This window comes from Gobio gobio (genome assembly GCF_949357685.1).
Source record: "Gobio gobio genome assembly, chromosome: 7".
NCBI classification, from domain to species: Eukaryota; Metazoa; Chordata; class Actinopteri; order Cypriniformes; family Gobionidae; genus Gobio; species Gobio gobio.
The window spans coordinates 32,106,881-32,134,657 of record NC_137103.1 but is presented as its reverse complement, the minus strand read 5'-3'; the positions used below and the strand labels follow the sequence as shown (position 1 = coordinate 32,134,657).

Here is a 27,777-nt window from a genome sequence, read left to right as displayed (position 1 = left end):
AGGGACAATGTCTTCACTGCCTCCTCTGGAAGCAGACTTGCAGAAGGTGTGCCTCAGTTACTGATTCTGCTGAGTGGTGGAAAGTCGTCTGATAATGTTGACACACCAGCCTCATCCCTGAAGGAGCTGGGAGTGCTTATCTTTGCCATAGGCTCGAGGAGCTCAGACAGCAGGGAACTCCAGAAGATCTCCCATGAGCCTAGTTATGCACTCTCAGTGGGTGACTTCGCTGACCTTCCCAGTGTCCAACAACAGCTTTTCAGCAACATTAACACGGTCTTTGTAGAGGGCCCGTCTATCACTACCACGACGATAGGTAAGAAAAAGCTTAACCGCCTCCCTGTAATTCCTCCCATTTTATTATGGTCGTAGAGGCATGTGCCTTATTGTTCCTGTAGTTCTAATGAGTTGCAGAAGAAAATGTACTTCTTCCTGAAGAATAAAACTTAACGGGAGGTGACACGATAGCGAAAACACAAAAAGCAGGGTTGAGCACCAAGTGTGTAATGCATTGTGTTTTAATTTTCTCCTTACAATGCCCCCCATCTGACCCATGAATGTCTGTTTCTTAGCTGAGGGCCGTAGACAGAGGAGAGATGTTGTCTTCCTGCTGGATGGATCGGATGCCACTAGGAATGGGTTCCCAGCAATGAAAGAATTTGTGCAAAAAATGGTGGAGAAACTGGAAGTAGCTGAGAACAGAGACCGCGTTTCTGTGGTCCAGTACAGCAGAGACCCAGAAGCCCATTTCTATCTAAACACGTACACGACAAAGGAAGAAATTCTTGACGGTGTCAGAGGTCTGCGGCACAAAGGAGGCAGACCCCTCTACACGGGGGCAGCGCTCCAGTACGTCAGAGACAACGTCTTTACTGCCTCCTCCGGCAGCAGGCGGTTGGAGGGTGTGCCGCAGATACTGGTTTTGCTTAGCGGGGGAAGGTCATTTGACAGTGTTGAGGCAGCAGCCTCCTCTCTGAAAGAGCTTGGCATCTTGACCTTTGGAATAGGATCGAGGGGCTCTGACAGCAGAGAATTGCAGAGAATTTCATACGACCCCAATTATGCTCTTTCCGTTTCCGACTTCAGTGAGCTTCCAAATGTCCAAGAGCAGCTGCTGGCCTCTGTCCAGTCTGTTTCAATTCCCATCACTCCAACTACACCGACTGTTACCGGTACGTGCATGGCAGAACTTTACAATACGCTGTGTTTTGTCTATCTACTTGATGTCCCTACTTTGTTTACGAACAGCTTAGACAGTTAATGGGGCTTAGAGCGGTAATGGGGCGATGAACTGATGTGTCATTCTGAAGGTCTGTGAACGTAATCGACATTACTTGGTGTTAATGATGCTGTTTTTCCCCCCTCCTAGCTGATTACGTCACACCCAGAAAGGACGTAGTGTTTCTGCTGGACGGTTCAGATGGCACTAGGAATTCTTTCCCAGCTATGCGTGATTTTGTGCAAAGAGTAGTGGAGCAATTCACCATAGAGGCAAACAGAGACCGTGTTTCTGTGGTGCAGTACAGTAGAGAAGCCGAGGTCCATTTCTATCTGAATAGCTACACGACGAAGGAAGACGTTCTTGACCGTGTCAGAGGTCTGAAACACAAAGGAGGTAGACCCCTCTACACGGGGGCAGCACTCCAGTACGTCAGAGACAATGTCTTTACTGCCTCCACCGGCAGCAGACGGCTGGAGGGTGTGCCGCAGATACTTATCCTGCTTAGTGGGGGAAGGTCATTCGACAGTGTTGATGCAGCAGCCTCCTCTCTGAAAGAGCTTGGCGTCTTGACCTTTGGAATTGGATCAAGGGGATCTGATAGCAGAGAACTGCAGAGAGTCTCATACGACCCCAATTACGCTATTTCCGTGTCCGACTTCAGTGAGCTTCCAAATGTCCAAGAGCAGCTGCTGGCCTCTGTCCAGGCGGTTGCAACTCCCATCACTCCAACTTCCCCGACTCTCACCGGTATGTGCATAGCAGAACTTTACGACAGCCAGCTCAGAGGCTGTGCTTTGTTGATCTCCCTAAGTAGTTGTGAGCAGTGGGACCATTAACCACAGCTTAGGTAGTCGATGAGGTGGTCCAACTAATGTGACATTCTAAAGATGTTTAAAAATACTCGGTGTTAATGACGATGTTTTCTTTTCCTAGCTGATGACGCCATACCCAGAAAGGACGTAGTGTTTCTGCTGGACGGTTCAGATGGCACTAGAAATACGTTCCCAGCGGTGCGTGAATTTGTGCAAAGAGTAGTGGAGCAATTCAACATAGAGGCAAACAGAGACCGTGTCTCTGTGGTGCAGTACAGTAGAGACGCTGAGGTCAATTTCTATCTGAATACCTACGCAACAAAAGGGGAGATCCTGAACACTGTCAGAGGTCTGAGGCATAGAGGAGGGAGACCCCTCAACACGGGGGCAGCTCTCCAGTACGTGAGGGACAGTGTCTTCACCGCCTCTGCGGGGAGTAGAAAGCAAGAGGGTGTCCCTCAGATTCTTATCCTCCTCAGTGGAGGAAGGTCAAGCGATAACATAGATACACCTGCCTCTGCCCTGAAAGAGAGTGGAATCTTGATTTTTGGCATCGGCACCAGAAATTCGAGCAGAGAGGTGCAGAGAATTGCCGCCGATCCTACCTATGCACAGTCTATCAATGAATTCTCTGACCTTCCCAGTGTCCAGCAGCAGTTTATCAGCTCCCTCAACGATGTGCTTGTACAAGTCAAGCCGATGACACCTACTGTGGCGGGTAAGACAGATTCACACACGTCCCTAGAATACAGCACACTGAGCCCTCCTTGCAAAGCGAGCCATAGGCCCTAATCGGTTTATGTTAGCAATGTGTGCTAGCAGAGGCGTGGGAAATTATCCTAACAAGCCATGGGTTTGAACTCTTTGGGGTGTTAAGCAGTGTTGAATTTTCAAGTGTTTGTTCGTTCGCTCGTTCATCAGTTTTGGGAGCAAAGTTTATGTCTTTTGATGAAAAGATCCTTTAAATTATAGACCTCATTTTGTCATGTCCTATTCACTAAGTTTAGGCAGTTTTACTCTGACCAAAATGAGATGCTATTTTATCAGACAGTAATAACATTCGACCCTTAGATTGGCTGTAAAATAGCTGAAAGGACAGGAGCGTTGTTTCCCTTTTGTAGTTGCCGACTAGAGCACGCATACGCCCACAGAAATTATCAGATACTCAGGGCTCATGTGACTTTGTGTTCCATTCCATTACCCATAGCTGAGCGAAGGATGGCTAGGAGGGATGTAGTGTTCCTGCTGGATGGTTCAGATGGCACAAGGAGCTCTTTCCCTGCAATGCGTGCCTTTGTTGAGAGGATGGTGGAGAGACTGAATGTGTCAGAGAATAGAGACCGTGTGTCTGTGATCCAGTACAGCAGAGATCCAGAGGCCCATTTCTATCTGAACACATACTCAAGAAAGGATGACGTGCTTGACACGCTCAGGGGTCTGAGGCACAAAGGAGGGAGGCCCCTCAACACAGGGGCAGCTCTGCAGTACGTGAGGGACAATGTCTTCACTGCCTCCTCTGGAAGCAGACTTGCAGAAGGTGTGCCTCAGTTACTGATTCTGCTGAGTGGTGGAAAGTCGTCTGATAATGTTGACACACCAGCCTCATCCCTGAAGGAGCTGGGAGTGCTTATCTTTGCCATAGGCTCGAGGAGCTCAGACAGCAGGGAACTCCAGAAGATCTCCCATGAGCCTAGTTATGCACTCTCAGTGGGTGACTTCGCTGACCTTCCCAGTGTCCAACAACAGCTTTTCAGCAACATTAACACGGTCTTTGTAGAGGGCCCGTCTATCACTACCACGACGATAGGTAAGAAAAAGCTTAACCGCCTCCCTGTAATTCCTCCCATTTTATTATGGTCGTAGAGGCATGTGCCTTATTGTTCCTGTAGTTCTAATGAGTTGCAGAAGAAAATGTACTTCTTCCTGAAGAATAAAACTTAACGGGAGGTGACACGATAGCGAAAACACAAAAAGCAGGGTTGAGCACCAAGTGTGTAATGCATTGTGTTTTAATTTTCTCCTTACAATGCCCCCCATCTGACCCATGAATGTCTGTTTCTTAGCTGAGGGCCGTAGACAGAGGAGAGATGTTGTCTTCCTGCTGGATGGATCGGATGCCACTAGGAATGGGTTCCCAGCAATGAAAGAATTTGTGCAAAAAATGGTGGAGAAACTGGAAGTAGCTGAGAACAGAGACCGCGTTTCTGTGGTCCAGTACAGCAGAGACCCAGAAGCCCATTTCTATCTAAACACGTACACGACAAAGGAAGAAATTCTTGACGGTGTCAGAGGTCTGCGGCACAAAGGAGGCAGACCCCTCTACACGGGGGCAGCGCTCCAGTACGTCAGAGACAACGTCTTTACTGCCTCCTCCGGCAGCAGGCGGTTGGAGGGTGTGCCGCAGATACTGGTTTTGCTTAGCGGGGGAAGGTCATTTGACAGTGTTGAGGCAGCAGCCTCCTCTCTGAAAGAGCTTGGCATCTTGACCTTTGGAATAGGATCGAGGGGCTCTGACAGCAGAGAATTGCAGAGAATTTCATACGACCCCAATTATGCTCTTTCCGTGTCCGACTTCAGTGAGCTTCCAAATGTCCAAGAGCAGCTGCTGGCCTCTGTCCAGTCTGTTTCAATTCCCATCACTCCAACTACACCGACTGTTACCGGTACATGCATGGCAGAACTTTACAATACGCTGTGTTTTGTCTATCTACTTGATGTCCCTACTTTGTTTACGAACAGCTTAGACAGTTAATGGGGCTTAGAGCGGTAATGGGGCGATGAACTGATGTGTCATTCTGAAGGTCTGTGAACGTAATCGACATTACTTGGTGTTAATGATGCTGTTTTTCCCCCCTCCTAGCTGATTACGTCACACCCAGAAAGGACGTAGTGTTTCTGCTGGACGGTTCAGATGGCACTAGGAATTCTTTCCCAGCTATGCGTGATTTTGTGCAAAGAGTAGTGGAGCAATTCACCATAGAGGCAAACAGAGACCGTGTTTCTGTGGTGCAGTACAGTAGAGAAGCCGAGGTCCATTTCTATCTGAATAGCTACACGACGAAGGAAGACGTTCTTGACCGTGTCAGAGGTCTGAAACACAAAGGAGGTAGACCCCTCTACACGGGGGCAGCGCTCCAGTACGTCAGAGACAATGTCTTTACTGCCTCCACCGGCAGCAGACGGCTGGAGGGTGTGCCGCAGATACTTATCCTGCTTAGCGGGGGAAGGTCATTCGACAGTGTTGATGCAGCAGCCTCCTCTCTGAAAGAGCTTGGCGTCTTGACCTTTGGAATTGGATCGAGGGGATCTGATAGCAGAGAACTGCAGAGAGTCTCATACGACCCCAATTACGCTATTTCCGTGTCCGACTTCAGTGAGCTTCCAAATGTCCAAGAGCAGCTGCTGGCCTCTGTCCAGGCGGTTGCAACTCCAATCACTCCAACTTCCCCGACTCTCACCGGTATGTGCATAGCAGAACTTTACGACAGCCAGCTCAGAGGCTGTGCTTTGTTGATCTCCCTAAGTAGTTGTGAGCAGTGGGACCATTAACCACAGCTTAGGTAGTCGATGAGGTGGTCCAACTAATGTGACATTCTAAAGATGTTTAAAAATACTCGGTGTTAATGACGATGTTTTCTTTTCCTAGCTGATGACGCCATACCCAGAAAGGACGTAGTGTTTCTGCTGGACGGTTCAGATGGCACTAGAAATACGTTCCCAGCGGTGCGTGAATTAGTGCAAAGAGTAGTGGAGCAATTCAACATAGAGGCAAACAGAGACCGTGTCTCTGTGGTGCAGTACAGTAGAGACGCTGAGGTCAATTTCTATCTGAATACCTACGCAACAAAAGGGGAGATCCTGAACACTGTCAGAGGTCTGAGGCATAGAGGAGGGAGACCCCTCAACACGGGGGCAGCTCTCCAGTACGTGAGGGACAGTGTCTTCACCGCCTCTGCGGGGAGTAGAAAGCAAGAGGGTGTCCCTCAGATTCTTATCCTCCTCAGTGGAGGAAGGTCAAGCGATAACATAGATACACCTGCCTCTGCCCTGAAAGAGAGCGGAATCTTGATTTTTGGCATCGGCACCAGAAATTCGAGCAGAGAGGTGCAGAGAATTGCCGCCGATCCTACCTATGCACAGTCTATCAATGAATTCTCTGACCTTCCCAGTGTCCAGCAGCAGTTTATCAGCTCCCTCAACGATGTGCTTGTACAAGTCAAGCCGATGACACCTACTGTGGCGGGTAAGACAGATTCACACACGTCCCTAGAATACAGCACACTGAGCCCTCCTTGCAAAGCGAGCCATAGGCCCTAATCGGTTTATGTTAGCAATGTGTGCTAGCAGAGGCGTGGGAAATTATCCTAACAAGCCATGGGTTTGAACTCTTTGGGGTGTTAAGCAGTGTTGAATTTTCAAGTGTTTGTTCGTTCGCTCGTTCATCAGTTTTGGGAGCAAAGTTTATGTCTTTTGATGAAAAGATCCTTTAAATTATAGACCTCATTTTGTCATGTCCTATTCACTAAGTTTAGGCAGTTTTACTCTGACCAAAATGAGATGCTATTTTATCAGACAGTAATAACATTCGACCCTTAGATTGGCTGTAAAATAGCTGAAAGGACAGGAGCGTTGTTTCCCTTTTGTAGTTGCCGACTAGAGCACGCATACGCCCACAGAAATTATCAGATACTCAGGGCTCATGTGACTTTGTGTTCCATTCCATTACCCATAGCTGAGCGAAGGATGGCTAGGAGGGATGTAGTGTTCCTGCTGGATGGTTCAGATGGCACAAGGAGCTCTTTCCCTGCAATGCGTGCCTTTGTTGAGAGGATGGTGGAGAGACTGAATGTGTCAGAGAATAGAGACCGTGTGTCTGTGATCCAGTACAGCAGAGATCCAGAGGCCCATTTCTATCTGAACACATACTCAAGAAAGGATGACGTGCTTGACACGCTCAGGGGTCTGAGGCACAAAGGAGGGAGGCCCCTCAACACAGGGGCAGCTCTGCAGTACGTGAGGGACAATGTCTTCACTGCCTCCTCTGGAAGCAGACTTGCAGAAGGTGTGCCTCAGTTACTGATTCTGCTGAGTGGTGGAAAGTCGTCTGATAATGTTGACACACCAGCCTCATCCCTGAAGGAGCTGGGAGTGCTTATCTTTGCCATAGGCTCGAGGAGCTCAGACAGCAGGGAACTCCAGAAGATCTCCCATGAGCCTAGTTATGCACTCTCAGTGGGTGACTTCGCTGACCTTCCCAGTGTCCAACAACAGCTTTTCAGCAACATTAACACGGTCTTTGTAGAGGGCCCGTCTATCACTACCACGACGATAGGTAAGAAAAAGCTTAACCGCCTCCCTGTAATTCCTCCCATTTTATTATGGTCGTAGAGGCATGTGCCTTATTGTTCCTGTAGTTCTAATGAGTTGCAGAAGAAAATGTACTTCTTCCTGAAGAATAAAACTTAACGGGAGGTGACACGATAGCGAAAACACAAAAAGCAGGGTTGAGCACCAAGTGTGTAATGCATTGTGTTTTAATTTTCTCCTTACAATGCCCCCCATCTGACCCATGAATGTCTGTTTCTTAGCTGAGGGCCGTAGACAGAGGAGAGATGTTGTCTTCCTGCTGGATGGATCGGATGCCACTAGGAATGGGTTCCCAGCAATGAAAGAATTTGTGCAAAAAATGGTGGAGAAACTGGAAGTAGCTGAGAACAGAGACCGCGTTTCTGTGGTCCAGTACAGCAGAGACCCAGAAGCCCATTTCTATCTAAACACGTACACGACAAAGGAAGAAATTCTTGACGGTGTCAGAGGTCTGCGGCACAAAGGAGGCAGACCCCTCTACACGGGGGCAGCGCTCCAGTACGTCAGAGACAACGTCTTTACTGCCTCCTCCGGCAGCAGGCGGTTGGAGGGTGTGCCGCAGATACTGGTTTTGCTTAGCGGGGGAAGGTCATTTGACAGTGTTGAGGCAGCAGCCTCCTCTCTGAAAGAGCTTGGCATCTTGACCTTTGGAATAGGATCGAGGGGCTCTGACAGCAGAGAATTGCAGAGAATTTCATACGACCCCAATTATGCTCTTTCCGTGTCCGACTTCAGTGAGCTTCCAAATGTCCAAGAGCAGCTGCTGGCCTCTGTCCAGTCTGTTTCAATTCCCATCACTCCAACTACACCGACTGTTACCGGTACGTGCATGGCAGAACTTTACAATACGCTGTGTTTTGTCTATCTACTTGATGTCCCTACTTTGTTTACGAACAGCTTAGACAGTTAATGGGGCTTAGAGCGGTAATGGGGCGATGAACTGATGTGTCATTCTGAAGGTCTGTGAACGTAATCGACATTACTTGGTGTTAATGATGCTGTTTTTCCCCCCTCCTAGCTGATTACGTCACACCCAGAAAGGACGTAGTGTTTCTGCTGGACGGTTCAGATGGCACTAGGAATTCTTTCCCAGCTATGCGTGATTTTGTGCAAAGAGTAGTGGAGCAATTCACCATAGAGGCAAACAGAGACCGTGTTTCTGTGGTGCAGTACAGTAGAGAAGCCGAGGTCCATTTCTATCTGAATAGCTACACGACGAAGGAAGACGTTCTTGACCGTGTCAGAGGTCTGAAACACAAAGGAGGTAGACCCCTCTACACGGGGGCAGCGCTCCAGTACGTCAGAGACAATGTCTTTACTGCCTCCACCGGCAGCAGACGGCTGGAGGGTGTGCCGCAGATACTTATCCTGCTTAGCGGGGGAAGGTCATTCGACAGTGTTGATGCAGCAGCCTCCTCTCTGAAAGAGCTTGGCGTCTTGACCTTTGGAATTGGATCGAGGGGATCTGATAGCAGAGAACTGCAGAGAGTCTCATACGACCCCAATTACGCTATTTCCGTGTCCGACTTCAGTGAGCTTCCAAATGTCCAAGAGCAGCTGCTGGCCTCTGTCCAGGCGGTTGCAACTCCAATCACTCCAACTTCCCCGACTCTCACCGGTATGTGCATAGCAGAACTTTACGACAGCCAGCTCAGAGGCTGTGCTTTGTTGATCTCCCTAAGTAGTTGTGAGCAGTGGGACCATTAACCACAGCTTAGGTAGTCGATGAGGTGGTCCAACTAATGTGACATTCTAAAGATGTTTAAAAATACTCGGTGTTAATGACGATGTTTTCTTTTCCTAGCTGATGACGCCATACCCAGAAAGGACGTAGTGTTTCTGCTGGACGGTTCAGATGGCACTAGAAATACGTTCCCAGCGGTGCGTGAATTAGTGCAAAGAGTAGTGGAGCAATTCAACATAGAGGCAAACAGAGACCGTGTCTCTGTGGTGCAGTACAGTAGAGACGCTGAGGTCAATTTCTATCTGAATACCTACGCAACAAAAGGGGAGATCCTGAACACTGTCAGAGGTCTGAGGCATAGAGGAGGGAGACCCCTCAACACGGGGGCAGCTCTCCAGTACGTGAGGGACAGTGTCTTCACCGCCTCTGCGGGGAGTAGAAAGCAAGAGGGTGTCCCTCAGATTCTTATCCTCCTCAGTGGAGGAAGGTCAAGCGATAACATAGATACACCTGCCTCTGCCCTGAAAGAGAGCGGAATCTTGATTTTTGGCATCGGCACCAGAAATTCGAGCAGAGAGGTGCAGAGAATTGCCGCCGATCCTACCTATGCACAGTCTATCAATGAATTCTCTGACCTTCCCAGTGTCCAGCAGCAGTTTATCAGCTCCCTCAACGATGTGCTTGTACAAGTCAAGCCGATGACACCTACTGTGGCGGGTAAGACAGATTCACACACGTCCCTAGAATACAGCACACTGAGCCCTCCTTGCAAAGCGAGCCATAGGCCCTAATCGGTTTATGTTAGCAATGTGTGCTAGCAGAGGCGTGGGAAATTATCCTAACAAGCCATGGGTTTGAACTCTTTGGGGTGTTAAGCAGTGTTGAATTTTCAAGTGTTTGTTCGTTCGCTCGTTCATCAGTTTTGGGAGCAAAGTTTATGTCTTTTGATGAAAAGATCCTTTAAATTATAGACCTCATTTTGTCATGTCCTATTCACTAAGTTTAGGCAGTTTTACTCTGACCAAAATGAGATGCTATTTTATCAGACAGTAATAACATTCGACCCTTAGATTGGCTGTAAAATAGCTGAAAGGACAGGAGCGTTGTTTCCCTTTTGTAGTTGCCGACTAGAGCACGCATACGCCCACAGAAATTATCAGATACTCAGGGCTCATGTGACTTTGTGTTCCATTCCATTACCCATAGCTGAGCGAAGGATGGCTAGGAGGGATGTAGTGTTCCTGCTGGATGGTTCAGATGGCACAAGGAGCTCTTTCCCTGCAATGCGTGCCTTTGTTGAGAGGATGGTGGAGAGACTGAATGTGTCAGAGAATAGAGACCGTGTGTCTGTGATCCAGTACAGCAGAGATCCAGAGGCCCATTTCTATCTGAACACATACTCAAGAAAGGATGACGTGCTTGACACGCTCAGGGGTCTGAGGCACAAAGGAGGGAGGCCCCTCAACACAGGGGCAGCTCTGCAGTACGTGAGGGACAATGTCTTCACTGCCTCCTCTGGAAGCAGACTTGCAGAAGGTGTGCCTCAGTTACTGATTCTGCTGAGTGGTGGAAAGTCGTCTGATAATGTTGACACACCAGCCTCATCCCTGAAGGAGCTGGGAGTGCTTATCTTTGCCATAGGCTCGAGGAGCTCAGACAGCAGGGAACTCCAGAAGATCTCCCATGAGCCTAGTTATGCACTCTCAGTGGGTGACTTCGCTGACCTTCCCAGTGTCCAACAACAGCTTTTCAGCAACATTAACACGGTCTTTGTAGAGGGCCCGTCTATCACTACCACGACGATAGGTAAGAAAAAGCTTAACCGCCTCCCTGTAATTCCTCCCATTTTATTATGGTCGTAGAGGCATGTGCCTTATTGTTCCTGTAGTTCTAATGAGTTGCAGAAGAAAATGTACTTCTTCCTGAAGAATAAAACTTAACGGGAGGTGACACGATAGCGAAAACACAAAAAGCAGGGTTGAGCACCAAGTGTGTAATGCATTGTGTTTTAATTTTCTCCTTACAATGCCCCCCATCTGACCCATGAATGTCTGTTTCTTAGCTGAGGGCCGTAGACAGAGGAGAGATGTTGTCTTCCTGCTGGATGGATCGGATGCCACTAGGAATGGGTTCCCAGCAATGAAAGAATTTGTGCAAAAAATGGTGGAGAAACTGGAAGTAGCTGAGAACAGAGACCGCGTTTCTGTGGTCCAGTACAGCAGAGACCCAGAAGCCCATTTCTATCTAAACACGTACACGACAAAGGAAGAAATTCTTGACGGTGTCAGAGGTCTGCGGCACAAAGGAGGCAGACCCCTCTACACGGGGGCAGCGCTCCAGTACGTCAGAGACAACGTCTTTACTGCCTCCTCCGGCAGCAGGCGGTTGGAGGGTGTGCCGCAGATACTGGTTTTGCTTAGCGGGGGAAGGTCATTTGACAGTGTTGAGGCAGCAGCCTCCTCTCTGAAAGAGCTTGGCATCTTGACCTTTGGAATAGGATCGAGGGGCTCTGACAGCAGAGAATTGCAGAGAATTTCATACGACCCCAATTATGCTCTTTCCGTGTCCGACTTCAGTGAGCTTCCAAATGTCCAAGAGCAGCTGCTGGCCTCTGTCCAGTCTGTTTCAATTCCCATCACTCCAACTACACCGACTGTTACCGGTACGTGCATGGCAGAACTTTACAATACGCTGTGTTTTGTCTATCTACTTGATGTCCCTACTTTGTTTACGAACAGCTTAGACAGTTAATGGGGCTTAGAGCGGTAATGGGGCGATGAACTGATGTGTCATTCTGAAGGTCTGTGAACGTAATCGACATTACTTGGTGTTAATGATGCTGTTTTTCCCCCCTCCTAGCTGATTACGTCACACCCAGAAAGGACGTAGTGTTTCTGCTGGACGGTTCAGATGGCACTAGGAATTCTTTCCCAGCTATGCGTGATTTTGTGCAAAGAGTAGTGGAGCAATTCACCATAGAGGCAAACAGAGACCGTGTTTCTGTGGTGCAGTACAGTAGAGAAGCCGAGGTCCATTTCTATCTGAATAGCTACACGACGAAGGAAGACGTTCTTGACCGTGTCAGAGGTCTGAAACACAAAGGAGGTAGACCCCTCTACACGGGGGCAGCGCTCCAGTACGTCAGAGACAATGTCTTTACTGCCTCCACCGGCAGCAGACGGCTGGAGGGTGTGCCGCAGATACTTATCCTGCTTAGCGGGGGAAGGTCATTCGACAGTGTTGATGCAGCAGCCTCCTCTCTGAAAGAGCATGGCGTCTTGACCTTTGGAATTGGATCGAGGGGATCTGATAGCAGAGAACTGCAGAGAGTCTCATACGACCCCAATTACGCTATTTCCGTGTCCGACTTCAGTGAGCTTCCAAATGTCCAAGAGCAGCTGCTGGCCTCTGTCCAGGCGGTTGCAACTCCCATCACTCCAACTTCCCCGACTCTCACCGGTATGTGCATAGCAGAACTTTACGACAGCCAGCTCAGAGGCTGTGCTTTGTTGATCTCCCTAAGTAGTTGTGAGCAGTGGGACCATTAACCACAGCTTAGGTAGTCGATGAGGTGGTCCAACTAATGTGACATTCTAAAGATGTTTAAAAATACTCGGTGTTAATGACGATGTTTTCTTTTCCTAGCTGATGACGCCATACCCAGAAAGGACGTAGTGTTTCTGCTGGACGGTTCAGATGGCACTAGAAATACGTTCCCAGCGGTGCGTGAATTTGTGCAAAGAGTAGTGGAGCAATTCAACATAGAGGCAAACAGAGACCGTGTCTCTGTGGTGCAGTACAGTAGAGACGCTGAGGTCAATTTCTATCTGAATACCTACGCAACAAAAGGGGAGATCCTGAACACTGTCAGAGGTCTGAGGCATAGAGGAGGGAGACCCCTCAACACGGGGGCAGCTCTCCAGTACGTGAGGGACAGTGTCTTCACCGCCTCTGCGGGGAGTAGAAAGCAAGAGGGTGTCCCTCAGATTCTTATCCTCCTCAGTGGAGGAAGGTCAAGCGATAACATAGATACACCTGCCTCTGCCCTGAAAGAGAGCGGAATCTTGATTTTTGGCATCGGCACCAGAAATTCGAGCAGAGAGGTGCAGAGAATTGCCGCCGATCCTACCTATGCACAGTCTATCAATGAATTCTCTGACCTTCCCAGTGTCCAGCAGCAGTTTATCAGCTCCCTCAACGATGTGCTTGTACAAGTCAAGCCGATGACACCTACTGTGGCGGGTAAGACAGATTCACACACGTCCCTAGAATACAGCACACTGAGCCCTCCTTGCAAAGCGAGCCATAGGCCCTAATCGGTTTATGTTAGCAATGTGTGCTAGCAGAGGCGTGGGAAATTATCCTAACAAGCCATGGGTTTGAACTCTTTGGGGTGTTAAGCAGTGTTGAATTTTCAAGTGTTTGTTCGTTCGCTCGTTCATCAGTTTTGGGAGCAAAGTTTATGTCTTTTGATGAAAAGATCCTTTAAATTATAGACCTCATTTTGTCATGTCCTATTCACTAAGTTTAGGCAGTTTTACTCTGACCAAAATGAGATGCTATTTTAGCAGACAGTAATAACATTCGACCCTTAGATTGGCTGTAAAATAGCTGAAAGGACAGGAGCGTTGTTTCCCTTTTGTAGTTGCCGACTAGAGCACGCATACGCCCACAGAAATTATCAGATACTCAGGGCTCATGTGACTTTGTGTTCCATTCCATTACCCATAGCTGAGCGAAGGATGGCTAGGAGGGATGTAGTGTTCCTGCTGGATGGTTCAGATGGCACAAGGAGCTCTTTCCCTGCAATGCGTGCCTTTGTTGAGAGGATGGTGGAGAGACTGAATGTGTCAGAGAATAGAGACCGTGTGTCTGTGATCCAGTACAGCAGAGATCCAGAGGCCCATTTCTATCTGAACACATACTCAAGAAAGGATGACGTGCTTGACACGCTCAGGGGTCTGAGGCACAAAGGAGGGAGGCCCCTCAACACAGGGGCAGCTCTGCAGTACGTGAGGGACAATGTCTTCACTGCCTCCTCTGGAAGCAGACTTGCAGAAGGTGTGCCTCAGTTACTGATTCTGCTGAGTGGTGGAAAGTCGTCTGATAATGTTGACACACCAGCCTCATCCCTGAAGGAGCTGGGAGTGCTTATCTTTGCCATAGGCTCGAGGAGCTCAGACAGCAGGGAACTCCAGAAGATCTCCCATGAGCCTAGTTATGCACTCTCAGTGGGTGACTTCGCTGACCTTCCCAGTGTCCAACAACAGCTTTTCAGCAACATTAACACGGTCTTTGTAGAGGGCCCGTCTATCACTACCACGACGATAGGTAAGAAAAAGCTTAACCGCCTCCCTGTAATTCCTCCCATTTTATTATGGTCGTAGAGGCATGTGCCTTATTGTTCCTGTAGTTCTAATGAGTTGCAGAAGAAAATGTACTTCTTCCTGAAGAATAAAACTTAACGGGAGGTGACACGATAGCGAAAACACAAAAAGCAGGGTTGAGCACCAAGTGTGTAATGCATTGTGTTTTAATTTTCTCCTTACAATGCCCCCCATCTGACCCATGAATGTCTGTTTCTTAGCTGAGGGCCGTAGACAGAGGAGAGATGTTGTCTTCCTGCTGGATGGATCGGATGCCACTAGGAATGGGTTCCCAGCAATGAAAGAATTTGTGCAAAAAATGGTGGAGAAACTGGAAGTAGCTGAGAACAGAGACCGCGTTTCTGTGGTCCAGTACAGCAGAGACCCAGAAGCCCATTTCTATCTAAACACGTACACGACAAAAGAAGAAATTCTTGACGGTGTCAGAGGTCTGCGGCACAAAGGAGGCAGACCCCTCTACACGGGGGCAGCGCTCCAGTACGTCAGAGACAACGTCTTTACTGCCTCCTCCGGCAGCAGGCGGTTGGAGGGTGTGCCGCAGATACTGGTTTTGCTTAGCGGGGGAAGGTCATTTGACAGTGTTGAGGCAGCAGCCTCCTCTCTGAAAGAGCTTGGCATCTTGACCTTTGGAATAGGATCGAGGGGCTCTGACAGCAGAGAATTGCAGAGAATTTCATACGACCCCAATTATGCTCTTTCCGTGTCCGACTTCAGTGAGCTTCCAAATGTCCAAGAGCAGCTGCTGGCCTCTGTCCAGTCTGTTTCAATTCCCATCACTCCAACTACACCGACTGTTACCGGTACGTGCATGGCAGAACTTTACAATACGCTGTGTTTTGTCTATCTACTTGATGTCCCTACTTTGTTTACGAACAGCTTAGACAGTTAATGGGGCTTAGAGCGGTAATGGGGCGATGAACTGATGTGTCATTCTGAAGGTCTGTGAACGTAATCGACATTACTTGGTGTTAATGATGCTGTTTTTCCCCCCTCCTAGCTGATTACGTCACACCCAGAAAGGACGTAGTGTTTCTGCTGGACGGTTCAGATGGCACTAGGAATTCTTTCCCAGCTATGCGTGATTTTGTGCAAAGAGTAGTGGAGCAATTCACCATAGAGGCAAACAGAGACCGTGTTTCTGTGGTGCAGTACAGTAGAGAAGCCGAGGTCCATTTCTATCTGAATAGCTACACGACGAAGGAAGACGTTCTTGACCGTGTCAGAGGTCTGAAACACAAAGGAGGTAGACCCCTCTACACGGGGGCAGCGCTCCAGTACGTCAGAGACAATGTCTTTACTGCCTCCACCGGCAGCAGACGGCTGGAGGGTGTGCCGCAGATACTTATCCTGCTTAGCGGGGGAAGGTCATTCGACAGTGTTGATGCAGCAGCCTCCTCTCTGAAAGAGCATGGCGTCTTGACCTTTGGAATTGGATCGAGGGGATCTGATAGCAGAGAACTGCAGAGAGTCTCATACGACCCCAATTACGCTATTTCCGTGTCCGACTTCAGTGAGCTTCCAAATGTCCAAGAGCAGCTGCTGGCCTCTGTCCAGGCGGTTGCAACTCCCATCACTCCAACTTCCCCGACTCTCACCGGTATGTGCATAGCAGAACTTTACGACAGCCAGCTCAGAGGCTGTGCTTTGTTGATCTCCCTAAGTAGTTGTGAGCAGTGGGACCATTAACCACAGCTTAGGTAGTCGATGAGGTGGTCCAACTAATGTGACATTCTAAAGATGTTTAAAAATACTCGGTGTTAATGACGATGTTTTCTTTTCCTAGCTGATGACGCCATACCCAGAAAGGACGTAGTGTTTCTGCTGGACGGTTCAGATGGCACTAGAAATACGTTCCCAGCGGTGCGTGAATTTGTGCAAAGAGTAGTGGAGCAATTCAACATAGAGGCAAACAGAGACCGTGTCTCTGTGGTGCAGTACAGTAGAGACGCTGAGGTCAATTTCTATCTGAATACCTACGCAACAAAAGGGGAGATCCTGAACACTGTCAGAGGTCTGAGGCATAGAGGAGGGAGACCCCTCAACACGGGGGCAGCTCTCCAGTACGTGAGGGACAGTGTCTTCACCGCCTCTGCGGGGAGTAGAAAGCAAGAGGGTGTCCCTCAGATTCTTATCCTCCTCAGTGGAGGAAGGTCAAGCGATAACATAGATACACCTGCCTCTGCCCTGAAAGAGAGCGGAATCTTGATTTTTGGCATCGGCACCAGAAATTCGAGCAGAGAGGTGCAGAGAATTGCCGCCGATCCTACCTATGCACAGTCTATCAATGAATTCTCTGACCTTCCCAGTGTCCAGCAGCAGTTTATCAGCTCCCTCAACGATGTGCTTGTACAAGTCAAGCCGATGACACCTACTGTGGCGGGTAAGACAGATTCACACACGTCCCTAGAATACAGCACACTGAGCCCTCCTTGCAAAGCGAGCCATAGGCCCTAATCGGTTTATGTTAGCAATGTGTGCTAGCAGAGGCGTGGGAAATTATCCTAACAAGCCATGGGTTTGAACTCTTTGGGGTGTTAAGCAGTGTTGAATTTTCAAGTGTTTGTTCGTTCGCTCGTTCATCAGTTTTGGGAGCAAAGTTTATGTCTTTTGATGAAAAGATCCTTTAAATTATAGACCTCATTTTGTCATGTCCTATTCACTAAGTTTAGGCAGTTTTACTCTGACCAAAATGAGATGCTATTTTAGCAGACAGTAATAACATTCGACCCTTAGATTGGCTGTAAAATAGCTGAAAGGACAGGAGCGTTGTTTCCCTTTTGTAGTTGCCGACTAGAGCACGCATACGCCCACAGAAATTATCAGATACTCAGGGCTCATGTGACTTTGTGTTCCATTCCATTACCCATAGCTGAGCGAAGGATGGCTAGGAGGGATGTAGTGTTCCTGCTGGATGGTTCAGATGGCACAAGGAGCTCTTTCCCTGCAATGCGTGCCTTTGTTGAGAGGATGGTGGAGAGACTGAATGTGTCAGAGAATAGAGACCGTGTGTCTGTGATCCAGTACAGCAGAGATCCAGAGGCCCATTTCTATCTGAACACATACTCAAGAAAGGATGACGTGCTTGACACGCTCAGGGGTCTGAGGCACAAAGGAGGGAGGCCCCTCAACACAGGGGCAGCTCTGCAGTACGTGAGGGACAATGTCTTCACTGCCTCCTCTGGAAGCAGACTTGCAGAAGGTGTGCCTCAGTTACTGATTCTGCTGAGTGGTGGAAAGTCGTCTGATAATGTTGACACACCAGCCTCATCCCTGAAGGAGCTGGGAGTGCTTATCTTTGCCATAGGCTCGAGGAGCTCAGACAGCAGGGAACTCCAGAAGATCTCCCATGAGCCTAGTTATGCACTCTCAGTGGGTGACTTCGCTGACCTTCCCAGTGTCCAACAACAGCTTTTCAGCAACATTAACACGGTCTTTGTAGAGGGCCCGTCTATCACTACCACGACGATAGGTAAGAAAAAGCTTAACCGCCTCCCTGTAATTCCTCCCATTTTATTATGGTCGTAGAGGCATGTGCCTTATTGTTCCTGTAGTTCTAATGAGTTGCAGAAGAAAATGTACTTCTTCCTGAAGAATAAAACTTAACGGGAGGTGACACGATAGCGAAAACCCAAAAAGCAGGGTTGAGCACCAAGTGTGTAATGCATTGTGTTTTAATTTTCTCCTTACAATGCCCCCCATCTGACCCATGAATGTCTGTTTCTTAGCTGAGGGCCGTAGACAGAGGAGAGATGTTGTCTTCCTGCTGGATGGATCGGATGCCACTAGGAATGGGTTCCCAGCAATGAAAGAATTTGTGCAAAAAATGGTGGAGAAACTGGAAGTAGCTGAGAACAGAGACCGCGTTTCTGTGGTCCAGTACAGCAGAGACCCAGAAGCCCATTTCTATCTAAACACGTACACGACAAAAGAAGAAATTCTTGACGGTGTCAGAGGTCTGCGGCACAAAGGAGGCAGACCCCTCTACACGGGGGCAGCGCTCCAGTACGTCAGAGACAACGTCTTTACTGCCTCCTCCGGCAGCAGGCGGTTGGAGGGTGTGCCGCAGATACTGGTTTTGCTTAGCGGGGGAAGGTCATTTGACAGTGTTGAGGCAGCAGCCTCCTCTCTGAAAGAGCTTGGCATCTTGACCTTTGGAATAGGATCGAGGGGCTCTGACAGCAGAGAATTGCAGAGAATTTCATACGACCCCAATTATGCTCTTTCCGTGTCCGACTTCAGTGAGCTTCCAAATGTCCAAGAGCAGCTGCTGGCCTCTGTCCAGTCTGTTTCAATTCCCATCACTCCAACTACACCGACTGTTACCGGTACGTGCATGGCAGAACTTTACAATACGCTGTGTTTTGTCTATCTACTTGATGTCCCTACTTTGTTTACGAAGAGCTTAGACAGTTAATGGGGCTTAGAGCGGTAATGGGGCGATGAACTGATGTGTCATTCTGAAGGTCTGTGAACGTAATCGACATTACTTGGTGTTAATGATGCTGTTTTTCCCCCCTCCTAGCTGATTACGTCACACCCAGAAAGGACGTAGTGTTTCTGCTGGACGGTTCAGATGGCACTAGGAATTCTTTCCCAGCTATGCGTGATTTTGTGCAAAGAGTAGTGGAGCAATTCACCATAGAGGCAAACAGAGACCGTGTTTCTGTGGTGCAGTACAGTAGAGAAGCCGAGGTCCATTTCTATCTGAATAGCTACACGACGAAGGAAGACGTTCTTGACCGTGTCAGAGGTCTGAAACACAAAGGAGGTAGACCCCTCTACACGGGGGCAGCGCTCCAGTACGTCAGAGACAATGTCTTTACTGCCTCCACCGGCAGCAGACGGCTGGAGGGTGTGCCGCAGATACTTATCCTGCTTAGCGGGGGAAGGTCATTCGACAGTGTTGATGCAGCAGCCTCCTCTCTGAAAGAGCATGGCGTCTTGACCTTTGGAATTGGATCGAGGGGATCTGATAGCAGAGAACTGCAGAGAGTCTCATACGACCCCAATTACGCTATTTCCGTGTCCGACTTCAGTGAGCTTCCAAATGTCCAAGAGCAGCTGCTGGCCTCTGTCCAGGCGGTTGCAACTCCCATCACTCCAACTTCCCCGACTCTCACCGGTATGTGCATAGCAGAACTTTACGACAGCCAGCTCAGAGGCTGTGCTTTGTTGATCTCCCTAAGTAGTTGTGAGCAGTGGGACCATTAACCACAGCTTAGGTAGTCGATGAGGTGGTCCAACTAATGTGACATTCTAAAGATGTTTAAAAATACTCGGTGTTAATGACGATGTTTTCTTTTCCTAGCTGATGACGCCATACCCAGAAAGGACGTAGTGTTTCTGCTGGACGGTTCAGATGGCACTAGAAATACGTTCCCAGCGGTGCGTGAATTTGTGCAAAGAGTAGTGGAGCAATTCAACATAGAGGCAAACAGAGACCGTGTCTCTGTGGTGCAGTACAGTAGAGACGCTGAGGTCAATTTCTATCTGAATACCTACGCAACAAAAGGGGAGATCCTGAACACTGTCAGAGGTCTGAGGCATAGAGGAGGGAGACCCCTCAACACGGGGGCAGCTCTCCAGTACGTGAGGGACAGTGTCTTCACCGCCTCTGCGGGGAGTAGAAAGCAAGAGGGTGTCCCTCAGATTCTTATCCTCCTCAGTGGAGGAAGGTCAAGCGATAACATAGATACACCTGCCTCTGCCCTGAAAGAGAGCGGAATCTTGATTTTTGGCATCGGCACCAGAAATTCGAGCAGAGAGGTGCAGAGAATTGCCGCCGATCCTACCTATGCACAGTCTATCAATGAATTCTCTGACCTTCCCAGTGTCCAGCAGCAGTTTATCAGCTCCCTCAACGATGTGCTTGTACAAGTCAAGCCGATGACACCTACTGTGGCGGGTAAGACAGATTCACACACGTCCCTAGAATACAGCACACTGAGCCCTCCTTGCAAAGCGAGCCATAGGCCCTAATCGGTTTATGTTAGCAATGTGTGCTAGCAGAGGCGTGGGAAATTATCCTAACAAGCCATGGGTTTGAACTCTTTGGGGTGTTAAGCAGTGTTGAATTTTCAAGTGTTTGTTCGTTCGCTCGTTCATCAGTTTTGGGAGCAAAGTTTATGTCTTTTGATGAAAAGATCCTTTAAATTATAGACCTCATTTTGTCATGTCCTATTCACTAAGTTTAGGCAGTTTTACTCTGACCAAAATGAGATGCTATTTTAGCAGACAGTAATAACATTCGACCCTTAGATTGGCTGTAAAATAGCTGAAAGGACAGGAGCGTTGTTTCCCTTTTGTAGTTGCCGACTAGAGCACGCATACGCCCACAGAAATTATCAGATACTCAGGGCTCATGTGACTTTGTGTTCCATTCCATTACCCATAGCTGAGCGAAGGATGGCTAGGAGGGATGTAGTGTTCCTGCTGGATGGTTCAGATGGCAGAAGGAGCTCTTTCCCTGCAATGCGTGCCTTTGTTGAGAGGATGGTGGAGAGACTGAATGTGTCAGAGAATAGAGACCGTGTGTCTGTGATCCAGTACAGCAGAGATCCAGAGGCCCATTTCTATCTGAACACATACTCAAGAAAGGATGACGTGCTTGACACGCTCAGGGGTCTGAGGCACAAAGGAGGGAGGCCCCTCAACACAGGGGCAGCTCTGCAGTACGTGAGGGACAATGTCTTCACTGCCTCCTCTGGAAGCAGACTTGCAGAAGGTGTGCCTCAGTTACTGATTCTGCTGAGTGGTGGAAAGTCGTCTGATAATGTTGACACACCAGCCTCATCCCTGAAGGAGCTGGGAGTGCTTATCTTTGCCATAGGCTCGAGGAGCTCAGACAGCAGGGAACTCCAGAAGATCTCCCATGAGCCTAGTTATGCACTCTCAGTGGGTGACTTTGCTGACCTTCCCAGTGTCCAACAACAGCTTTTCAGCAACATTAACACGGTCTTTGTAGAGGGCCCGTCTATCACTACCACGACGATAGGTAAGAAAAAGCTTAACCGCCTCCCTGTAATTCCTCCCATTTTATTATGGTCGTAGAGGCATGTGCCTTATTGTTCCTGTAGTTCTAATGAGTTGCAGAAGAAAATGTACTTCTTCCTGAAGAATAAAACTTAACGGGAGGTGACACGATAGCGAAAACACAAAAAGCAGGGTTGAGCACCAAGTGTGTAATGCATTGTGTTTTAATTTTCTCCTTACAATGCCCCCCATCTGACCCATGAATGTCTGTTTCTTAGCTGAGGGCCGTAGACAGAGGAGAGATGTTGTCTTCCTGCTGGATGGATCGGATGCCACTAGGAATGGGTTCCCAGCAATGAAAGAATTTGTGCAAAAAATGGTGGAGAAACTGGAAGTAGCTGAGAACAGAGACCGCGTTTCTGTGGTCCAGTACAGCAGAGACCCAGAAGCCCATTTCTATCTAAACACGTACACGACAAAAGAAGAAATTCTTGACGGTGTCAGAGGTCTGCGGCACAAAGGAGGCAGACCCCTCTACACGGGGGCAGCGCTCCAGTACGTCAGAGACAACGTCTTTACTGCCTCCTCCGGCAGCAGGCGGTTGGAGGGTGTGCCGCAGATACTGGTTTTGCTTAGCGGGGGAAGGTCATTTGACAGTGTTGAGGCAGCAGCCTCCTCTCTGAAAGAGCTTGGCATCTTGACCTTTGGAATAGGATCGAGGGGCTCTGACAGCAGAGAATTGCAGAGAATTTCATACGACCCCAATTATGCTCTTTCCGTGTCCGACTTCAGTGAGCTTCCAAATGTCCAAGAGCAGCTGCTGGCCTCTGTCCAGTCTGTTTCAATTCCCATCACTCCAACTACACCGACTGTTACCGGTACGTGCATGGCAGAACTTTACAATACGCTGTGTTTTGTCTATCTACTTGATGTCCCTACTTTGTTTACGAACAGCTTAGACAGTTAATGGGGCTTAGAGCGGTAATGGGGCGATGAACTGATGTGTCATTCTGAAGGTCTGTGAACGTAATCGACATTACTTGGTGTTAATGATGCTGTTTTTCCCCCCTCCTAGCTGATTACGTCACACCCAGAAAGGACGTAGTGTTTCTGCTGGACGGTTCAGATGGCACTAGGAATTCTTTCCCAGCTATGCGTGATTTTGTGCAAAGAGTAGTGGAGCAATTCACCATAGAGGCAAACAGAGACCGTGTTTCTGTGGTGCAGTACAGTAGAGAAGCCGAGGTCCATTTCTATCTGAATAGCTACACGACGAAGGAAGACGTTCTTGACCGTGTCAGAGGTCTGAAACACAAAGGAGGTAGACCCCTCTACACGGGGGCAGCGCTCCAGTACGTCAGAGACAATGTCTTTACTGCCTCCACCGGCAGCAGACGGCTGGAGGGTGTGCCGCAGATACTTATCCTGCTTAGCGGGGGAAGGTCATTCGACAGTGTTGATGCAGCAGCCTCCTCTCTGAAAGAGCATGGCGTCTTGACCTTTGGAATTGGATCGAGGGGATCTGATAGCAGAGAACTGCAGAGAGTCTCATACGACCCCAATTACGCTATTTCCGTGTCCGACTTCAGTGAGCTTCCAAATGTCCAAGAGCAGCTGCTGGCCTCTGTCCAGGCGGTTGCAACTCCCATCACTCCAACTTCCCCGACTCTCACCGGTATGTGCATAGCAGAACTTTACGACAGCCAGCTCAGAGGCTGTGCTTTGTTGATCTCCCTAAGTAGTTGTGAGCAGTGGGACCATTAACCACAGCTTAGGTAGTCGATGAGGTGGTCCAACTAATGTGACATTCTAAAGATGTTTAAAAATACTCGGTGTTAATGACGATGTTTTCTTTTCCTAGCTGATGACGCCATACCCAGAAAGGACGTAGTGTTTCTGCTGGACGGTTCAGATGGCACTAGAAATACGTTCCCAGCGGTGCGTGAATTTGTGCAAAGAGTAGTGGAGCAATTCAACATAGAGGCAAACAGAGACCGTGTCTCTGTGGTGCAGTACAGTAGAGACGCTGAGGTCAATTTCTATCTGAATACCTACGCAACAAAAGGGGAGATCCTGAACACTGTCAGAGGTCTGAGGCATAGAGGAGGGAGACCCCTCAACACGGGGGCAGCTCTCCAGTACGTGAGGGACAGTGTCTTCACCGCCTCTGCGGGGAGTAGAAAGCAAGAGGGTGTCCCTCAGATTCTTATCCTCCTCAGTGGAGGAAGGTCAAGCGATAACATAGATACACCTGCCTCTGCCCTGAAAGAGAGCGGAATCTTGATTTTTGGCATCGGCACCAGAAATTCGAGCAGAGAGGTGCAGAGAATTGCCGCCGATCCTACCTATGCACAGTCTATCAATGAATTCTCTGACCTTCCCAGTGTCCAGCAGCAGTTTATCAGCTCCCTCAACGATGTGCTTGTACAAGTCAAGCCGATGACACCTACTGTGGCGGGTAAGACAGATTCACACACGTCCCTAGAATACAGCACACTGAGCCCTCCTTGCAAAGCGAGCCATAGGCCCTAATCGGTTTATGTTAGCAATGTGTGCTAGCAGAGGCGTGGGAAATTATCCTAACAAGCCATGGGTTTGAACTCTTTGGGGTGTTAAGCAGTGTTGAATTTTCAAGTGTTTGTTCGTTCGCTCGTTCATCAGTTTTGGGAGCAAAGTTTATGTCTTTTGATGAAAAGATCCTTTAAATTATAGACCTCATTTTGTCATGTCCTATTCACTAAGTTTAGGCAGTTTTACTCTGACCAAAATGAGATGCTATTTTAGCAGACAGTAATAACATTCGACCCTTAGATTGGCTGTAAAATAGCTGAAAGGACAGGAGCGTTGTTTCCCTTTTGTAGTTGCCGACTAGAGCACGCATACGCCCACAGAAATTATCAGATACTCAGGGCTCATGTGACTTTGTGTTCCATTCCATTACCCATAGCTGAGCGAAGGATGGCTAGGAGGGATGTAGTGTTCCTGCTGGATGGTTCAGATGGCACAAGGAGCTCTTTCCCTGCAATGCGTGCCTTTGTTGAGAGGATGGTGGAGAGACTGAATGTGTCAGAGAATAGAGACCGTGTGTCTGTGATCCAGTACAGCAGAGATCCAGAGGCCCATTTCTATCTGAACACATACTCAAGAAAGGATGACGTGCTTGACACGCTCAGGGGTCTGAGGCACAAAGGAGGGAGGCCCCTCAACACAGGGGCAGCTCTGCAGTACGTGAGGGACAATGTCTTCACTGCCTCCTCTGGAAGCAGACTTGCAGAAGGTGTGCCTCAGTTACTGATTCTGCTGAGTGGTGGAAAGTCGTCTGATAATGTTGACACACCAGCCTCATCCCTGAAGGAGCTGGGAGTGCTTATCTTTGCCATAGGCTCGAGGAGCTCAGACAGCAGGGAACTCCAGAAGATCTCCCATGAGCCTAGTTATGCACTCTCAGTGGGTGACTTCGCTGACCTTCCCAGTGTCCAACAACAGCTTTTCAGCAACATTAACACGGTCTTTGTAGAGGGCCCGTCTATCACTACCACGACGATAGGTAAGAAAAAGCTTAACCGCCTCCCTGTAATTCCTCCCATTTTATTATGGTCGTAGAGGCATGTGCCTTATTGTTCCTGTAGTTCTAATGAGTTGCAGAAGAAAATGTACTTCTTCCTGAAGAATAAAACTTAACGGGAGGTGACACGATAGCGAAAACACAAAAAGCAGGGTTGAGCACCAAGTGTGTAATGCATTGTGTTTTAATTTTCTCCTTACAATGCCCCCCATCTGACCCATGAATGTCTGTTTCTTAGCTGAGGGCCGTAGACAGAGGAGAGATGTTGTCTTCCTGCTGGATGGATCGGATGCCACTAGGAATGGGTTCCCAGCAATGAAAGAATTTGTGCAAAAAATGGTGGAGAAACTGGAAGTAGCTGAGAACAGAGACCGCGTTTCTGTGGTCCAGTACAGCAGAGACCCAGAAGCCCATTTCTATCTAAACACGTACACGACAAAAGAAGAAATTCTTGACGGTGTCAGAGGTCTGCGGCACAAAGGAGGCAGACCCCTCTACACGGGGGCAGCGCTCCAGTACGTCAGAGACAACGTCTTTACTGCCTCCTCCGGCAGCAGGCGGTTGGAGGGTGTGCCGCAGATACTGGTTTTGCTTAGCGGGGGAAGGTCATTTGACAGTGTTGAGGCAGCAGCCTCCTCTCTGAAAGAGCTTGGCATCTTGACCTTTGGAATAGGATCGAGGGGCTCTGACAGCAGAGAATTGCAGAGAATTTCATACGACCCCAATTATGCTCTTTCCGTGTCCGACTTCAGTGAGCTTCCAAATGTCCAAGAGCAGCTGCTGGCCTCTGTCCAGTCTGTTTCAATTCCCATCACTCCAACTACACCGACTGTTACCGGTACGTGCATGGCAGAACTTTACAATACGCTGTGTTTTGTCTATCTACTTGATGTCCCTACTTTGTTTACGAACAGCTTAGACAGTTAATGGGGCTTAGAGCGGTAATGGGGCGATGAACTGATGTGTCATTCTGAAGGTCTGTGAACGTAATCGACATTACTTGGTGTTAATGATGCTGTTTTTCCCCCCTCCTAGCTGATTACGTCACACCCAGAAAGGACGTAGTGTTTCTGCTGGACGGTTCAGATGGCACTAGGAATTCTTTCCCAGCTATGCGTGATTTTGTGCAAAGAGTAGTGGAGCAATTCACCATAGAGGCAAACAGAGACCGTGTTTCTGTGGTGCAGTACAGTAGAGAAGCCGAGGTCCATTTCTATCTGAATAGCTACACGACGAAGGAAGACGTTCTTGACCGTGTCAGAGGTCTGAAACACAAAGGAGGTAGACCCCTCTACACGGGGGCAGCGCTCCAGTACGTCAGAGACAATGTCTTTACTGCCTCCACCGGCAGCAGACGGCTGGAGGGTGTGCCGCAGATACTTATCCTGCTTAGCGGGGGAAGGTCATTCGACAGTGTTGATGCAGCAGCCTCCTCTCTGAAAGAGCATGGCGTCTTGACCTTTGGAATTGGATCGAGGGGATCTGATAGCAGAGAACTGCAGAGAGTCTCATACGACCCCAATTACGCTATTTCCGTGTCCGACTTCAGTGAGCTTCCAAATGTCCAAGAGCAGCTGCTGGCCTCTGTCCAGGCGGTTGCAACTCCCATCACTCCAACTTCCCCGACTCTCACCGGTATGTGCATAGCAGAACTTTACGACAGCCAGCTCAGAGGCTGTGCTTTGTTGATCTCCCTAAGTAGTTGTGAGCAGTGGGACCATTAACCACAGCTTAGGTAGTCGATGAGGTGGTCCAACTAATGTGACATTCTAAAGATGTTTAAAAATACTCGGTGTTAATGACGATGTTTTCTTTTCCTAGCTGATGACGCCATACCCAGAAAGGACGTAGTGTTTCTGCTGGACGGTTCAGATGGCACTAGAAATACGTTCCCAGCGGTGCGTGAATTTGTGCAAAGAGTAGTGGAGCAATTCAACATAGAGGCAAACAGAGACCGTGTCTCTGTGGTGCAGTACAGTAGAGACGCTGAGGTCAATTTCTATCTGAATACCTACGCAACAAAAGGGGAGATCCTGAACACTGTCAGAGGTCTGAGGCATAGAGGAGGGAGACCCCTCAACACGGGGGCAGCTCTCCAGTACGTGAGGGACAGTGTCTTCACCGCCTCTGCGGGGAGTAGAAAGCAAGAGGGTGTCCCTCAGATTCTTATCCTCCTCAGTGGAGGAAGGTCAAGCGATAACATAGATACACCTGCCTCTGCCCTGAAAGAGAGCGGAATCTTGATTTTTGGCATCGGCACCAGAAATTCGAGCAGAGAGGTGCAGAGAATTGCCGCCGATCCTACCTATGCACAGTCTATCAATGAATTCTCTGACCTTCCCAGTGTCCAGCAGCAGTTTATCAGCTCCCTCAACGATGTGCTTGTACAAGTCAAGCCGATGACACCTACTGTGGCGGGTAAGACAGATTCACACACGTCCCTAGAATACAGCACACTGAGCCCTCCTTGCAAAGCGAGCCATAGGCCCTAATCGGTTTATGTTAGCAATGTGTGCTAGCAGAGGCGTGGGAAATTATCCTAACAAGCCATGGGTTTGAACTCTTTGGGGTGTTAAGCAGTGTTGAATTTTCAAGTGTTTGTTCGTTCGCTCGTTCATCAGTTTTGGGAGCAAAGTTTATGTCTTTTGATGAAAAGATCCTTTAAATTATAGACCTCATTTTGTCATGTCCTATTCACTAAGTTTAGGCAGTTTTACTCTGACCAAAATGAGATGCTATTTTAGCAGACAGTAATAACATTCGACCCT

General features: G+C 48.7%; 3 protein-coding genes across 5 annotated transcripts in view; all 3 read left to right on the top strand.

The window, feature by feature from the left end:
• LOC307129486 (collagen alpha-3(VI) chain-like) overlaps nucleotides 1–27,777 on the top strand; it is a 113,111-nt gene that overhangs the window by 49,840 nt on the left and 35,494 nt on the right. The gene's annotated exons all lie outside the window — the stretch shown is intronic.
• Nucleotides 479–7,545, top strand: LOC307129414 (collagen alpha-3(VI) chain-like). Its single transcript, XM_079821812.1, has 8 exons — nucleotides 479–1,172; nucleotides 1,370–1,969; nucleotides 2,156–2,752; nucleotides 3,242–3,841; nucleotides 4,098–4,697; nucleotides 4,895–5,494; nucleotides 5,681–6,277; nucleotides 6,767–7,545. Exons 1-8 carry the CDS (start codon nucleotides 554–556, stop codon nucleotides 7,420–7,422), a joined length of 4,869 nt encoding a protein of 1,622 aa, XP_079677938.1. The 5' UTR covers nucleotides 479–553; the 3' UTR covers nucleotides 7,423–7,545.
• Nucleotides 7,529–27,777, top strand: part of LOC307129413 (uncharacterized protein) — a 29,803-nt gene continuing 9,554 nt past the window's right edge. The window contains exons 1-23 of the mRNA XM_079821811.1: nucleotides 7,529–8,222; nucleotides 8,420–9,019; nucleotides 9,206–9,802; nucleotides 10,292–10,891; nucleotides 11,148–11,747; nucleotides 11,945–12,544; nucleotides 12,731–13,327; nucleotides 13,817–14,416; nucleotides 14,673–15,272; nucleotides 15,470–16,069; nucleotides 16,256–16,852; nucleotides 17,342–17,941; nucleotides 18,198–18,797; nucleotides 18,995–19,594; nucleotides 19,781–20,377; nucleotides 20,867–21,466; nucleotides 21,723–22,322; nucleotides 22,520–23,119; nucleotides 23,306–23,902; nucleotides 24,392–24,991; nucleotides 25,248–25,847; nucleotides 26,045–26,644; nucleotides 26,831–27,427. Coding sequence (XP_079677937.1) covers nucleotides 7,604–8,222; nucleotides 8,420–9,019; nucleotides 9,206–9,802; nucleotides 10,292–10,891; nucleotides 11,148–11,747; nucleotides 11,945–12,544; nucleotides 12,731–13,327; nucleotides 13,817–14,416; nucleotides 14,673–15,272; nucleotides 15,470–16,069; nucleotides 16,256–16,852; nucleotides 17,342–17,941; nucleotides 18,198–18,797; nucleotides 18,995–19,594; nucleotides 19,781–20,377; nucleotides 20,867–21,466; nucleotides 21,723–22,322; nucleotides 22,520–23,119; nucleotides 23,306–23,902; nucleotides 24,392–24,991; nucleotides 25,248–25,847; nucleotides 26,045–26,644; nucleotides 26,831–27,427 — 13,801 coding nt within the window. The 5' untranslated portion in view covers nucleotides 7,529–7,603. The remainder of the gene's footprint in view (nucleotides 8,223–8,419; nucleotides 9,020–9,205; nucleotides 9,803–10,291; nucleotides 10,892–11,147; nucleotides 11,748–11,944; nucleotides 12,545–12,730; nucleotides 13,328–13,816; nucleotides 14,417–14,672; nucleotides 15,273–15,469; nucleotides 16,070–16,255; nucleotides 16,853–17,341; nucleotides 17,942–18,197; nucleotides 18,798–18,994; nucleotides 19,595–19,780; nucleotides 20,378–20,866; nucleotides 21,467–21,722; nucleotides 22,323–22,519; nucleotides 23,120–23,305; nucleotides 23,903–24,391; nucleotides 24,992–25,247; nucleotides 25,848–26,044; nucleotides 26,645–26,830; nucleotides 27,428–27,777) is intronic.

Coding starts and splice junctions, on each gene's coding strand:
- LOC307129414 (XM_079821812.1), top strand. CDS start 554: ATGAATGTCTGTTTCTTAGCTGAGGGCCGTAGACAGAGGAGAGATGTT. Junction 1,970..2,155: donor AACTTCCCCGACTCTCACCG/GTATGTGCATAG, acceptor TTCTTTTCCTAG/CTGATGACGCCATACCCAGA. Junction 6,278..6,766: donor GATGACACCTACTGTGGCGG/GTAAGACAGATT, acceptor CATTACCCATAG/CTGAGCGAAGGATGGCTAGG.